We start from the raw sequence: 15,074 nt of genomic DNA, 5'->3' as shown, positions 1-15,074 counted from the left end.
TTTTTTTTTTTCAATTACTAGAAAAAGTATAAAAAAATATAAAATCTACAAAATCCATCAATGTATATGTCTGAGATAAGCATGTTATTTCACGCCCACGCGCCCACGACATCAGTGAATATTTTAGTTATTCATTGATACCCAATGGAAATAACAATAAAATCGTTAAAGTCGCGGTTACTATAAGTTCTGATTTCGCAAATACATCTTTTTATCAACAAAAACTTAATTCTGGCCAGAATTAAGTTTATTATTCAATTTGTTGTCTAATAAAATAGCTATAGCAAATAAAACAATTTATTTCAACCACTTTTTAAAAGATAGATTATCTTCGAATTCAATACTTAAACAAGGAGCGAAATTACTCAATTAATTATACTAGTTAACTTCCAATCACTTGTATTCGTTTCAATTCACTTATCTAATTAATAAATCTAATTAATAATAGCAAAAATTTATATGTGTAAATGTTGAAAATATCAAATAATTACTTTTACTTTGGTACTTGTTAGCTACTATTTTATAAATAGTTCCCACGTGGACGTCAGTACTAATTCACAGCCCATCCATTCATACAATACATCCAACCCACACACCAAAGAGAAGATCTAAAGAAAAGTGAGAAGTTTTAAAGAAAAAGAGAACTGTAAAGAAAAGAGAAAATTTTACTACTGAAGACTCTCTCTATTGTCACTTAAACAAGCGGAGGGAAACTCTTCACAGACACTACCTGTTAAATATTGAGGAGGGGCTTTTCGTAAGTTAATGATAAACCCTCACCATGGTAATGTCTTTTCTGAAAAATTATTAGACTAAAAAGTTTGAGAAATGAGAAAAGGAAAGAGGTCTTTATAAATTTATTCTCTGTAAATATAAAAAAATAAACTTTTTATTATAAACATAGACTATTATTTAATCATTATCGAAAAAATATGGGTGAGAATATGTTTTTGAAAAAAGTGTCGCGTCAAAATGTAGAATCATTTTAGATATGTATCTAGTAAAACATAGTAAATAATGGGAATTAACTATTAAGTGTTACCCTGCATGTCCTGCCTTTCCTTTTCGTTTATTAATTTGCGGTGGATTAGATAGTCAATCTCCTTCTTGATAACAAAATCCAGCATTTATGCCAGGAAAAGAAAGGAGAATAGTATATCAAGAATGATGATTTGATCTTTATCAGAAAGCATGTTCTGATATTCACGAGTTAGTGAAAAACTATTATGAAATTTTTGCGAAAGTTCCAATGCGAGTCATTTTTGGGTGATAATAAATTTGTTAATAAATTTGTTATTTATTTATTTATCTATATATTATTTTTATTTTTATATTTTCAAGATTTTTTCAATAATTTTATTTTTCGAAAGATTTTTGAATTTTTTAGTTTAATTTTTCATTATTTACCAGATTTTCTTATTGAGCGGTAAGGATAGAATATGAGTATGATATGATGGTATAATCTCTATTGTATGTATATGGGTATCCGATCAAAATCTCGACAACAAAATCTCGAGTCGAGATTCTCGACATGACAAGTCATTATATCGACAATTTCGTCATAAATCTAATGATGTGTGTTCTAATAAAATAAAATGTAATACAGTCAGAACTCGATATACCGATATTCGATATACCGATACATTATTAAAAACTTGATATACCGATAAAATTTTACATTCCCACTATATGTGAGGACATATAAATATCGGTATAATTTGATATAACGATATTTTTTAAATTTTTTCTTATGAGTCCCGACATATATAAAGGTTTGACTGTATTTAGTTTAAATGTGGTAAATTTTATAATTTTAATCATATAATGATTTGTCGGGAGTCGTTCGAATGATTTTCGAGATTTCGTACCAAAACCTGTATGTATGGTATGTGCTAAATCGGTCTAATTTTCATAATAATCGACCATACATACAACGTAGTACATACAACATAGGTCATATTATCGTTGCACCCTTGACTGATATACTTTTTACTCATATGAAATTCATATGAAGCTTTATTAATATTAACTCTCATCTTAATTGCAGGATTGATAATCTTTCCATAACTTATTATAAATGCTTTTTGCACAGACTTATTTCTGAAACTTTATCAGATTTGATTTTTTGTAATCTTATCTTGAAATGCTTTCCTATATCTTTAAAATTTTTAAAACTGTCAAATCAGAATCCTTTTACTTTAAAACGAATAGGAAAAGGATATAAAAACAATATTACTAAAAGAACTTATTTAATTGTCAATCCGGTACTATCGCGAAATTTTGATGATTGCACAATGTAAGCTATAATAAATGTGAAACTTTTTTTTACTTATCCTATTTCTTATAATTTTCTGCATATATGTTATGAATTTTATGTCATGTAATTAAGTTTTAATAACTTTAGCGTTGCAAACAACGCAAACATCTGACACGCGTACAATATAAATTCCTTTTTTTTACAATCAATTTATTCATTTTACTTAGGTTTTTTAACATATATGGTATGATTTTTACTTCGCAATTAGGGGAATGAACACATATCACGTCATTATAGGTTTACCCCTACCCCCTTTTAATAATTACGTGATATGTGTCAGTCCCCTTATAGTGTTTTGTATTTATTGCCAAAACGTTGAATTTCACCCTGATTTTTTAATATAACGATAGTGCCGATCTCGGGACAAATCCTACACATCAAAAAGACGGACTGTCCGAACCGCAGTCTTTTGGTCTACGCATCATGTGACCTAAAACGGTGGGACTCAGACGGATCAGTGATTAAATTAATAGTCTAAAAAGTAAGGTTGGATCTTAAACTGCAAAAATTTCCCATAATTATCTTAATAAAGAAGTTATTTGAACATGCATGCTATCGGAGACTTAAGCGGAAATTGCAAAACTAATAATTGTACTTTTGCTAGTATAGAAAAATTACAAAAAATTTTGAATGAGAAATTAATTGATGGAAATTACAAGAAATCTTAGACAAGTAGATTGAATCAAACAGTTCCGCTTATTTACTCCTATCACCCACTAATAGGTTTGGAATCAGAACTACCAGCTACAGCTAGTCAAAAGGATCAAGATGGCGCAAACTCGTTACCTTGCCTTGCATCAATCTTTGTATTCATCCAAATTGTACACAAAGAGGTCAGGCCTTAGACAGTTACTATTTGCTTAGGCGACGAACTTTGATATATTCTATATATAATTTATTATGAGATAAGTGGTTTCTTAATAATTTTTGTGCTATAATGCATTAAATTTACTCAATTGAAATACCAATTTTTTTATTTCTTTTTGTATCAAATTTGGATAAAAGGTAATATTACGACAAATAATATGTTTGATAGGTAAGTGGAAAATGATATATTAATAGTATACATTTTGATAATTTATTTATCAAGTATATCTGCAAATTTTCATGGATTATTAACACTTATTCGTTGAACTATAGATAGAAATAATTTTCCAATTACTTTTTGCCAAGCCATGCCAAGCACTGTATAATAACATGTTTTTGAATTCAATAATAAATAGCTTATCCAATTAACCAACATTTTTAATCAACTTGATTCAATTAGAAAAAAAAAATATAGATTTATTAGTACTACAACGTCAGAACGAAACCATACACGAAGACATCTATCCTTTGACTACTATAAATAAAACCAAATCAAATTTGCCAATATTGCTTGTTCTCAATATTGAAAATTTGAATATGTTATTGGATTATTAAATTATCCTATTAAAAAGCTCGAGATAAAAATAATTTTATATTTTTATTATACTTTGAGCTACTGTACCTAAAAAAAAATTTAACCGTGCAGATAAAATTTATTGTTTTAATTATTTTGGTTAGTAAAAGAAAACCCTAATTGGAAATTTGATTATATTGAAGTTAATTTCGCTATTGCTGTATATTTATGGACAAAAAGCGAAAATCACAATTATAATCTTTGTTTGTTACACATTTTAGTCATGATACATAACAAAGTATTTTATTCGTTACTTCAAATAAATTGATAAAAATGTTAATTAATGGTGTACTGTATGTGCGTATTAAATCAAATACCTCTTGTAAATTTTTGACTTAAGAAAACTAAAATCCGTCATTAACACAAAAAAAAATGTCGTGCTATAAGTATACAATCTTCATTGGTCGGGAAGTGAAATGCAGTTTAAAAAATTCCTACTGTATAAAATTGTTTAATAAAGATAGATATCGATAAAGAATATTGCATAAATCAATTAATTATATATTTAACAAAGATAGGATTTCTCTAAGTGCAGGGGCGAAAGAAGGAAATAATAATTCAGGGAGAACACAAATTTGTGTATAATCGCACCATAGATAGTCGAGCGATTAAGAAATTTCATCATTTTCATCAGAAGAAACTTCTATTTATAATAATGGACCTTCTCAACAAAAATTAGAAGAAATTTCCTGATAAACACATTAAATTAATATTCTCGATTCCGTCAACTGGGAGATTTTCTGTTTATCCTGTTTATCCGGAATTAATTTTTAAAATTTTATCAGGTATTTTCTATATTCTCTTATTGGCTGAACCTCCAAATGATCAGTCGTAACTCATTAAGTCCATCATCTATTTATAGGACAAAATTTATATTGCATGCACGTGATGAGATCAGACAACGACTTTTTTTATTTTTAGAACTTAAACTTGAAACAAAAATTTATTTATTGGTTTTTTTTTATAATAGTTAAAAGTTAATGATTAATTTCACTAAATTATGTCTTTTTATAAAACAGAATGAAATTAATAATAATAAATTCTCTATCTCGACTAAAATATTAGGTAAATCTTAAAAAAAGGGGGGGGGACAAAATATATAATACAAAAAAATTGACATAATATAAAATTTTTGTAATAAGTCTTTAAAAGTAATAAAATTAAAAATAATTGTTTATATTTTATGTGTTGATTCATAATTAGAAATATATTGTCTGCAATTTCTATCTTCATGAGTATGAATTCCAAGTTTCTCTTTTTTATAATCACAATATATATTATTTTTAGCAGCCAAATAAGTTAATATGGCTTGATCTTGTCTGTGATTAACTCTACTACTTCCAGGGGGAGCGATACAATCTTTTACAGTTGCACATTTAAACCATTCATCAATAATATTTTGGGTCTTTGTTGTATCAAAAGTAACACTTGCTCCGTTACAATTTACTACATGATCATATTTGTTGTGATCATCACCATAATAATCGTAAACTCCTGGATGAGTCCAAACTTTCATTGTTCCAGAAGAACGTGGAGAAACAAATCCTTCATATTTTCTTAATGAAGAATTTAATTTTGTAAAATATTTTCTATCAACCAAAGTTCCACTATCCAACCAAACCAATTTTCCAGGATAATCACGTGCTACTTCGGCAATCATACCAGGTTTCCAAGCGTATTCACCTCTTGCTATAGTTATATTCCAAAAATCAGGATAATGTGACCATTGAAATGTTCTTAATTCTGTTAAATAACCAAGTTTTTGTAATTTTTTAAGTACTTTACGTTGCGAAGCAGAAAATCCTAAATCATAAACTATTAATCTTGCGTTAAATCCTTCTAAAATATCTTTCATATAATAAAGGAAACTTTTCGTTGGACAAAAATGGTTTTGACTTGCTCCTGTTATCACAGTAAAATCGTACGTTATATTTGATTGTGGTAATGGATGAATTGCTGGTTCAATATCAATTTCCACATCATTTTCGTATGAATTATCATTATAATCTGTATCGTATATTATCGGTATTGATTCATTATCGATTTTGTCCGGTTGATCTTCATATAACGGACATTTTCCACAAGGTGATGTATCATCTAAAGAGATTGTTTTTTTGTTAATTAATACTCTTAAAATTATGTTATTATTTTTTTTAAAAAAAAGGTCATTTTTATTTACCTGATTCATATGAAGATGGAAACATTTGAAAATAAATCTTTAATGTCAATGAGATCATTACAAATACTAACACTAGAATTTGTAATTTTTGAATAGTTTTTTGTCGTATCGATCCACTGTTTCTTCTGGCCATTGTTGGGAGTCCTTTCGTCATTTTTAATTATTATTTTTTTTCTTTATTATTAATATGATAAGAACTTGTTTCGTCTTAAAAAAAAAAAGCTTAAAAACGGATGATTTTCTTTAAATTATTATTTTTTTCTTTATTTCTCTTTTTATTAATTTTTTTTTTCTTCAAAAAAAAAAAAAAATTAAATAAAAAATTAAAAATTAAAAAAAAGAAAAATAATAAATAAATAAATTTATAATATTTTTCAAAGAGCAAACAAACCGTTTTGGCTTAAAAAAAGAGGATCAAAAAATTTCCATATCTCATTCTATTTATATTTGAATTTTGTTATATGCACTCTTGTCCGAATATTCCGACTTATCCGCTATCAAAATTTTTTTCACTGCTTAATTTATCATACCCAAATTTATTAAGAATATCGTTACAATACTATTTATATTGTGCATGGGTGTGATAATTACGCCTAAAATTATTTTTTTCCGTTTTTTTTTATTTATTTTTTTTTATTATAATGAAAAGAATAATAATAAATAAACAAATGGAATTTCTACTTCCATAAATATAATGAGGGTTATTACAGCCAAGAACCCTTTTTTCTATTTATATGTAAACTAAAATTATAATTTCATCACGTGGTTGATTTAATTATAGTGTTAGCCAATGAATTGATTAACAGGTGGTGGTTTTATATGGATACCCTTTCCTAAATTAGTGAATTTTCAATGTTTGACATGTTGAAAGCAAATTGCCCTTAAAAATTGTAACACAGAAAAAAAAAAGATACGTAAGTAACGTAACCTTTTTGTTTATCTTCATAATGAAAAAGTTATTGTAAAATAAGATCTTTTTTTTTTTCGATTACATTTGTACAAGAGTTTAGATTTCTGGATTATGCAAGCTCGAGCCACTCGGTTCTTTTGATGTTCCGGATTACCGCTTTTGATTAGAAATAAAGTTTCATAAAGATGTAAATGACCTTCCATTTAAAATTTTTGTATTACTAAATTTATCATTAACGTCTTTTACGGAAAAAGAAATTCCTAATCAAAAAAAAAAACCATGATAACAACGATGATAACCTCAAGATAACGGAATTAGCTCAAAATCCATGAATTTAAACTTCGTAAAATTGGTGACTGTCTTCTTATAGAGCGTCATTTCCCATTGGTTCTGATTTACTATTCTTATAACAGGTAAACTCTAAAATTATACAATATAGAATTGGGGCTGACACGTGAAGATGATCAATTTACGATATCAAATATTTTTATAACCGATTACATCATAAATCATTAAAATATTAAAATCATTGAATCATTTTTTTAAAAAGAAAAATATTTAGTTCCATGTCGGAATTATAATAGTATCCGGATCCGGATTATTTTCCGGATCTGAATTATCTTCCGAATCCGAATTATTCTCCGCGTTCCGGATTATCCAAGGTTAGTACGATATTCGATTGTAAAATTTTGTAATACATTATTTGTTATGTTAATTTCATTCAAGACCTTAATATATTTTTATAAATTTTCTTAGTTTGATTCATAATGTCATCAGTTATATAATCAAAATAGAAAAAAAAAAACAATTAGCTTTTAAATTAGAATAACAGCTAATTCGTAAAATTACCGGAATCGGTTTGATAGCATATTTGCGTCTATGATAGTTGAAAAATACTGTTGGGGCGATCTAGGAAATGTTTGTGATTATTAGTCTAGTTTTTTCTTTTCTGTTTTTCTTTAATATTTTTATAGGAGACTATTTAGTTTTATTTTTAGTTTATTTTTGTTATTTTCTTTTAAAATTGTAATTAAATATAAAGGCGCTATACCATGTTTGTCCTAAAAATGACCGAAATAATATATTACGTGCAGAGTTTGGTAATTTGGTAAGTAATTTGTTTATCTACATTAGAATTTTCTACTAGAAATCATGTTTTCTATTACTTGTTCGTGGATCTGTGGACTGTGGCTCAGTACGAGACAATTCAGGCTGATCAACATCAGGCCATTTACAAAATCCAGAAATCTTTTATATCTTATAATTTGATGATTTTTTACGTCCCAATGCACGCGATTTATATAACTCGGATGTGGCAAATTTTTTTCGTGAAAAATATTAATGCTTTATTATCGCCCAATTTATTACACGGCCAACACGAAAAATATTCATAAATGAAACTATCAGTAAACTCAATATAACTCTGTTGATACTAGAATAGCTGAAATAAATGGGTATAAAAACCGGGGAAATGACAGGATTGATCTATATTTATAGAAATGTCAAGTTTAGAAACACATTACAAAAAATTAATTTTAATAAAATATTTTTACTACGTTTTTTATAATCATATTCTTTTGACTCTAAAGATTCTTGTGAATATCAAAAACTTATTATTTCGCATTCCCTGTTTCAATATTTACTATATTGTTCATAATCTCTTCAGTGATTTTTAACTAATTAATTTAAAGATATCTTTTATATCAAATAGTTCTTAATAACTGTATTTATGTATAATTGTCCCAATTGTCCCATTCTTTTTTTTTTCCTCAAATAACTATTCTTTCTATAATGTTGTATAACTCATTGCATTCTTTCTCACCGAATTGATTTTATATATCGATGAATTGACATAATAACGTAATTCTATGTAAATTTTATAATTTAATATAAAATTATCAAATCGACGTAATATAAAATATAAATGTATTTTACTATACTAAAATATTTTGAATTGTACAATCTTTTGATTCGTCTGTATATGATTAGTCTCTATTTATTTCTTGTATGATTAGTTATCCTAGATTTTGATTATTATAAAGTTTGGCTGGAGTTTATAGTTTGCCAATATTATAGTTATTAAGTTTGTAAAAAAAAAGTAAAAAATATGCGTAAAAGAATAAATAAATAAAAAAAATATTTAATTAAAATTTTATTAATTTACATACATTTTTTTTTGCCAAAAACTTATTCATTATACTACAAAAATAAGAAATTTTATCTCTATGTAAGTTTAAGATAACTAGGTGGAGAATATCTTCTTCTCAAAAATTTTACAATATATAACGGCAAACTGCTAATAGCTGTTATTACGAGCACCTTCCAAACAAATGTTTCAGTTAAAATAAATGTTAAATCTATATTGTTATATAAAAAAGGATCAAGAAATTAATATTTAATATATTCATAAAAAATATGACAAATTATTTTACTTACCAAAATAAGTAGGCAAAAATATCATTGAAACAATATAAATGGCCAATGTAATAATTTCCGATAAAACCATTAATCTATGCCTATCGAATTATGTGATAAAGTTAATAAGCAAAAAAAAATAAAATTAAATAAAATAAAATAAAATAAAATAAAGAAATTAATTATAAATTTCACATTTAATTACATACCATGTATTAATCTCCAAAGCTACCATCAACAATTCATTAAGAATTAAAGCAGTAAAAGAAATAGAAACAATGTTTATAAATTCATCTTCAAAGAGTACAATTGACATGATCATAATTGCACCACCTAAAATATACGAAAATATATGAATGTTAGCTATCTCATTCATTAGTTAGTTAATTCCAGTTAATGCAATAATAAAATTACCTTGATAAACACTGATCATTAGCCATTGAAAGAAAGTTTTCAATGATAATGATCGACCCTAATAATAGTAAAAAGGTAACAAAATTAGAATTTTTTTTTTGTTTTGCAATATATAGAGATGTTTCAGAGTAAATCTTCTATTACCTTTATTAAATCCTTGTATAATTCTGGAAATTGCAATGCTATATCCTCTCTCACATCTTTATCTAATACGAGTGAAAATACTGGTGCCATTGTATAAACTGTAGAATAACCTACAATTAGTATCCCCTATTAAATCATGGTTTTATTTGTTAATTTTATTAATTGTTTGTATATTAATTAAATATAAATAAATAATAAGTTATCATCTCAATTTATTACCTGATAAAGTGCAATAGGAGCAAAATAAAATATTGCAGAAAATACGGCTTGTATAACTGATATTATTAAACCACGATGAATGACAAATTGAGCTAGTTTTGCAGAGCGTTTATAACTATTTCTACCATGCCACACTATAAAAAAAATTCAATATATTAATTAAAAAACATATAATTTTGATCTTTTTTAAAAAATACATAACAGTTCTCACTTACATAACAATTTTGTCAAAAAACTGAATTGAGTTACAGAAAAATCTGCAGCTAAGGAAGCTTGTTTACCTTCCTTCCCTACAATCCCTACACCTAAATTTTATTCATACATAAAATATCAGATTTTTGATTTTTCAAAAATATAATGCGTTCAGACAATATACTTACCAACATCAGCTGCCTGGATCATGCTAACATCATTGCCACCATCTCCTATGCAACAGACTCTTTTATTTGAGAATTTCTTAATAAGTTTTGTTATATCAGCCTAATTATAAAAATAAAGTAAGTAAGAAACAATAAATTAAATTAAACTTAAATAGATAGTATATAATACTTTTTGAGTAGGAGAACATCTACAAGCAACAACTACTGGCAATTCTACAGCCAATTCAATGAATTCATACTGATAGTGATCCATATAAATTTGTAGTGATTCACCGTCAATTACTAAACAAAAATCTCCTTTGGTTTGTAAACTAATCAGTTCTTCATGAGCATCTTCAATGCTTTGAACTAAAAATTGAATATATTAATAAATAAACACAAACAATTAAACCCTCAAACCTTTAATCAAATGCATTTTATAATACATACGTTTAGATATTTGATGAATAGTTTGATTCCTTGAAATTAATTTTGAAGATATAGCAATACATGTTGCTGTTTCAATCTTATCTCCTGTTAACATCCAAATTTTTAGACCTGCATTTCTCAATAATTCCAAGGTGGTCTTTACACCATCCTGAAGTTTATCCTCCACTCCAGTTACTCCTAAGAGTTCTAACTCATTTTCTAGGATTGTACTTATAACTGCTTGTTCTTGAGCTTTACGATCTGAAAGACTCACTTTGGCTTCATGGTATCTATAAATAATTATCATAATTAGATATATTTGCAGTTTAATCGGTAGGAAATTTCTTGTATTTACCTTTGTGAAAAATCATTATATACTTCTTCTGATAACTTTTTACGGGCAACAACTAAAGTCCTCAACCCTTCTCTGGCCATATTTCCACATTCTTCATCCAGCCAATCATTATATTGTACAATCCTACTCATTACGACATCTGCTCCTTTTTCATAAAAATAAATTTCATCGGTAGCTTTATCTTTAACAATAATTCCCATCCTCTTAGTTTCACTTGTGAATGGAAATATTTGAAGAATTTGAAATTCAAAAGTATCACCATGTTTTGTACGAAGATGCATTTCATTGATATCACGGAAAACAAGAGTAAGACCAACATGTTCCGTCCATTTCACAATTGCAACTTCATCTGGTGAAGATGCTTGATATGTAACCTCTGAATCATCAGATTCTATTACAGGAGTAACCTAAACAACAAAGTTAGTTAAAAAATTATATTATAATTTACTCAAAGCATTCTCACTTACATTGTGACATAACGCCAAGGCAAATACAATATCTTTTATTCTAGAACTCATATCTCTACGACTTTTTCCAACCAAAATAGTAGAGGTAGCAGTACGGGATGTTCTCTGTACATCTTAGGTACGAAAAGATATATAAAACATTAAGTTCAAATTATAATTAAAAAAATATATATATATAAAATTGTACATATACATATATACCTTTTCCTTGTTGTTTTCCAAATGCGGCATCAAGTTGATTGGAAATTTCATCCATGGTATCAATATTATAGGCCATGGTTCCCATATGAAGTTTTTTGAGCTCCATATCTATTTAAAAAAATTATTTTTTATATTATGTTATATTAATCAAATGATATATTATTTGTTTATGTCAATTACCATTTTTAGTCAGTGTTCCGGTCTTATCTGACAAAAGATATTCAATACGACCAAGTTCTTCAGGTATGGTACTGGTTCGTACTATTGTATCGGGGATCTCTCTATCATTCATAATTTGATATCCATAAACAGTTTTGCCCATATCTAAGTTAACACGTAATCTAAAATAAAATAAATAAATAAATAAGAATAACTATATTAAAAATCAAATAAATAATTGTAATTATTAAATAAAAGACTTACCCAATCGGAATGATCGAAGAAAATAGGATCAAAAATCGAAATAAATAAATATACCAGAGACCCCGAAATCCGTTCAAAGCAATAAGCAACAATGATAATAACAATGTAACCAAGAATAGAATCTATCAAATAATAATATATTTGAATTAATTTTAACCAATTTTAATATTTTAATTGATTAGTAAAATTTTAACTAAATCAACCTTGGAAAGCCGATTAATTTCTTGATCAAGTAATCCAACTTTTGTTTCTGGATGACTTGTGTTCATTACAGCGCGAGTATCTTTGCCGGTATAAATAACAAATCCAATAGCAGTGCCTGATGCCAATACTGTATTCATCCATAACGTATTTTCAACATTAAGAGCCTCAACTTGCGGTACCTAGAGTGACAATAAAAAATTAAAAATTGACAAAAAGAACTATTCATACGAATATTATTCTAATAAATCTTACAATATCTTCCGCTACTGCTTTCGAAAAATTTCCAACAAAGTTATGAATATCTTTTTGTGGACTGTCAGCATATATTTCTGCATTAATGTCCAAAAGACTTTCATCTGATGGTAATTTTTGGCAATACGGCACGGCTAATCTATAAATAGGTTTAAATTAATAATATTACACGTAATAATAAATTTTTGAAATCAGATCACTCCCTATCTAGATAAGATACCTTAGTTTCCAATCAGTTTCACCATCTAATTGATCAGTCCTAATAAAACAAGCGCCACTTGATTCTGTTGTCCGGAGCAATATCAAATCTGCAGGAATCTTTTATTAAATAATTTATAAATGATTAATTCACTAACACTATTTAAAATAATATATATATTTTTTTTTAAAAAAAATCTTTGAATTTAACATACTCTTTGATCTTTATTAATTATAATTAAATCTCCAACTCTTATTTTTGAACTTGGCACTAGCTTAATACCTTTAGTTGTCATTATTTGATATTTTTGAGAATTATTTTCTTGATCTCTCTTATATCTTTTCCAATCATCATAAGCTTCTTTACCCATCGTTACAAGGATCACAAAACATAATGGGCCAAGGTATGTGATAATATAACCTAGAAGAAATAATAAATTATGTGAATATTAATTGAAATATTTTTATCTAAATAATATCTTCTTACCAATTTTCAACGGTGGAATAAATTGCGATAGTGCCACAAGAAGAAAGTATAAATTAATGAATATATGAAACTTAATGTAAAAATAGAAATTAGTATTAAATTAACAATCATATAACATATATTTATTAAAATTGATTAAATAATAATTAATGTTTACCTGTTGATAAAATACCAACGGAAAAAAAGTAATTAAATTATATTTTTGATTTCGAACAACATTTGCTGGAAATTTATCTTTCAATTTTTCTAAAAAATTATCAATTAATGAATATACAAAAAAAAAATAAATTAAATTAAAAATATTTTCGAAACAATTAAATAGTAAGCAACAAACCTGCAACTTTAAATGAGATCGTTCGAGACTTAGCTTTGGTAGTATTTCGTGATGGAACATTAGTCGTTGATGCAGATGATCTTATATTACGACGTCTCCTCGGAGATACCGGAGATGCTGGAGATGACTAGCAAAAAAAAACAAAGATTTACATTAATATCTTATCGAATTCATTTTTTTTTTTATTATTATTATATACAAAGAGGGAAATATTAGTCTTCTACTGTTTACTGTATTTGTATATTAAGAAATTCCCGTGGGATCTGTATCTAATATATGGGGAAGGTTAAAAGCCAATGAAAACTACTTTTCTATTATAAATTCACTTTTTTGTATTGAACTGACCTCTACCCAATCGTCATGTTGATTTTGAATTAAAGGCGCTTCGTCCTCTAAATCTGAACTTCTTTGTTTTACCCTATTATCTGAAAATGGCATAATAGTTTTTAAAGCTATAGAAGGTTCTCTCACCATTATTACGGAGGTTTTATTAAATAACTAATTAAATTAATTTCATTGAACCAGTACAAAAGATAAACCGATCTATAGTGTTTATTTGGCATTCGTTTAAGAATTATGTATATAACTAAACAACACAAACAACGGCACAGCCATTACACACAGCCCTTAATGCGGTAAGGCCACGTGACACATACAGATAGACATCGAAGTTTGTCGTGACGGGTTCTTTTGGTTTTGGCAGCGATATCTGGCAGAGGCAAATATATAAATGTATGAAACTGACCTATTTGCGTTGAAACTAGACTTTATAGTATACATACTATATTAAGTAAGTCGAGGTGAATTCAGTGTATTATTTCAAATTTATACATTTGTGTGGAAAGATCATGCTATGATAAACCCATGTGCGGAAATTATTATAAGTGGTATGTGTTTTTTTAGTGCGGGTTTCCTATATATATAAATATTTCCGCCTATCACCTTTGCGCTAGCACATGACCGCATTGCTAAAAAGAATTTTGTCGGATTTGAAAGTTTTGATCACATAAAATAGATTCCGAAATTAGTGTATGTACAGTATTACTGAAATATATTTATATGAAGAATTACATATTATTTCATTATTTCCTCCCATTTATAAGTTTTTATATTTATGAAGGATATATACTAATAACAGCAATTCACGCTTATAGAACATCGAAACCATCTGATACATCCAGTGAAATTACTTCAGAAGATTTTTTCCGAAAGTTGAGTAAATATAAATGCTAATATTAGGTCCCGAACTTTGAATGAATTAGATGAAATCTGTTGAGACAAAATGATAACAAGATGAATATAGTAACCGTGTCTGTGTTATCTGAC

The 15,074-nt window shown here is 27.1% G+C and overlaps 2 protein-coding genes across 2 annotated transcripts; both read right to left on the bottom strand.

Annotated features, from left to right (window-relative positions):
* Nucleotides 1-4,649: 4,649 nt before the first annotated feature.
* OCT59_009011 (uncharacterized protein) lies at nucleotides 4,650-6,233 on the bottom strand. Its single transcript, XM_025316953.2, has 2 exons — nucleotides 5,938-6,233; nucleotides 4,650-5,855 (listed from the first exon to the last, which is right to left on the bottom strand). Exons 1-2 carry the CDS (start codon nucleotides 6,089-6,091, stop codon nucleotides 4,933-4,935), a joined length of 1,077 nt encoding a protein of 358 aa, XP_025179323.1. The 5' UTR covers nucleotides 6,092-6,233; the 3' UTR covers nucleotides 4,650-4,932.
* A 2,735-nt stretch (nucleotides 6,234-8,968) lies between these two features.
* Nucleotides 8,969-14,222, bottom strand: OCT59_009010 (uncharacterized protein; the record flags this gene model as incomplete). Its single annotated transcript, XM_066133258.1, has 24 exons — nucleotides 8,969-9,204; nucleotides 9,284-9,363; nucleotides 9,472-9,595; nucleotides 9,677-9,734; nucleotides 9,821-9,946; nucleotides 10,040-10,173; nucleotides 10,255-10,344; nucleotides 10,420-10,519; nucleotides 10,589-10,767; nucleotides 10,849-11,117; nucleotides 11,183-11,363; nucleotides 11,442-11,589; nucleotides 11,650-11,762; nucleotides 11,851-11,958; nucleotides 12,031-12,191; nucleotides 12,274-12,395; nucleotides 12,477-12,656; nucleotides 12,730-12,868; nucleotides 12,950-13,047; nucleotides 13,143-13,348; nucleotides 13,415-13,484; nucleotides 13,572-13,660; nucleotides 13,749-13,875; nucleotides 14,094-14,222. 24 exons carry the CDS (start codon nucleotides 14,220-14,222, stop codon nucleotides 9,071-9,073), a joined length of 3,165 nt encoding a protein of 1,054 aa, XP_065999715.1. The 3' UTR covers nucleotides 8,969-9,070.
* Nucleotides 14,223-15,074: the final 852 nt, after the last annotated feature.

This window comes from Rhizophagus irregularis, chromosome 17 (assembly GCF_026210795.1).
Source record: "Rhizophagus irregularis chromosome 17, complete sequence".
NCBI classification, from domain to species: domain Eukaryota; kingdom Fungi; phylum Glomeromycota; class Glomeromycetes; order Glomerales; family Glomeraceae; genus Rhizophagus; species Rhizophagus irregularis.
Note: the sequence above shows the minus strand (reverse complement) of the source record. Positions and strands in the feature narration are given on the sequence as shown.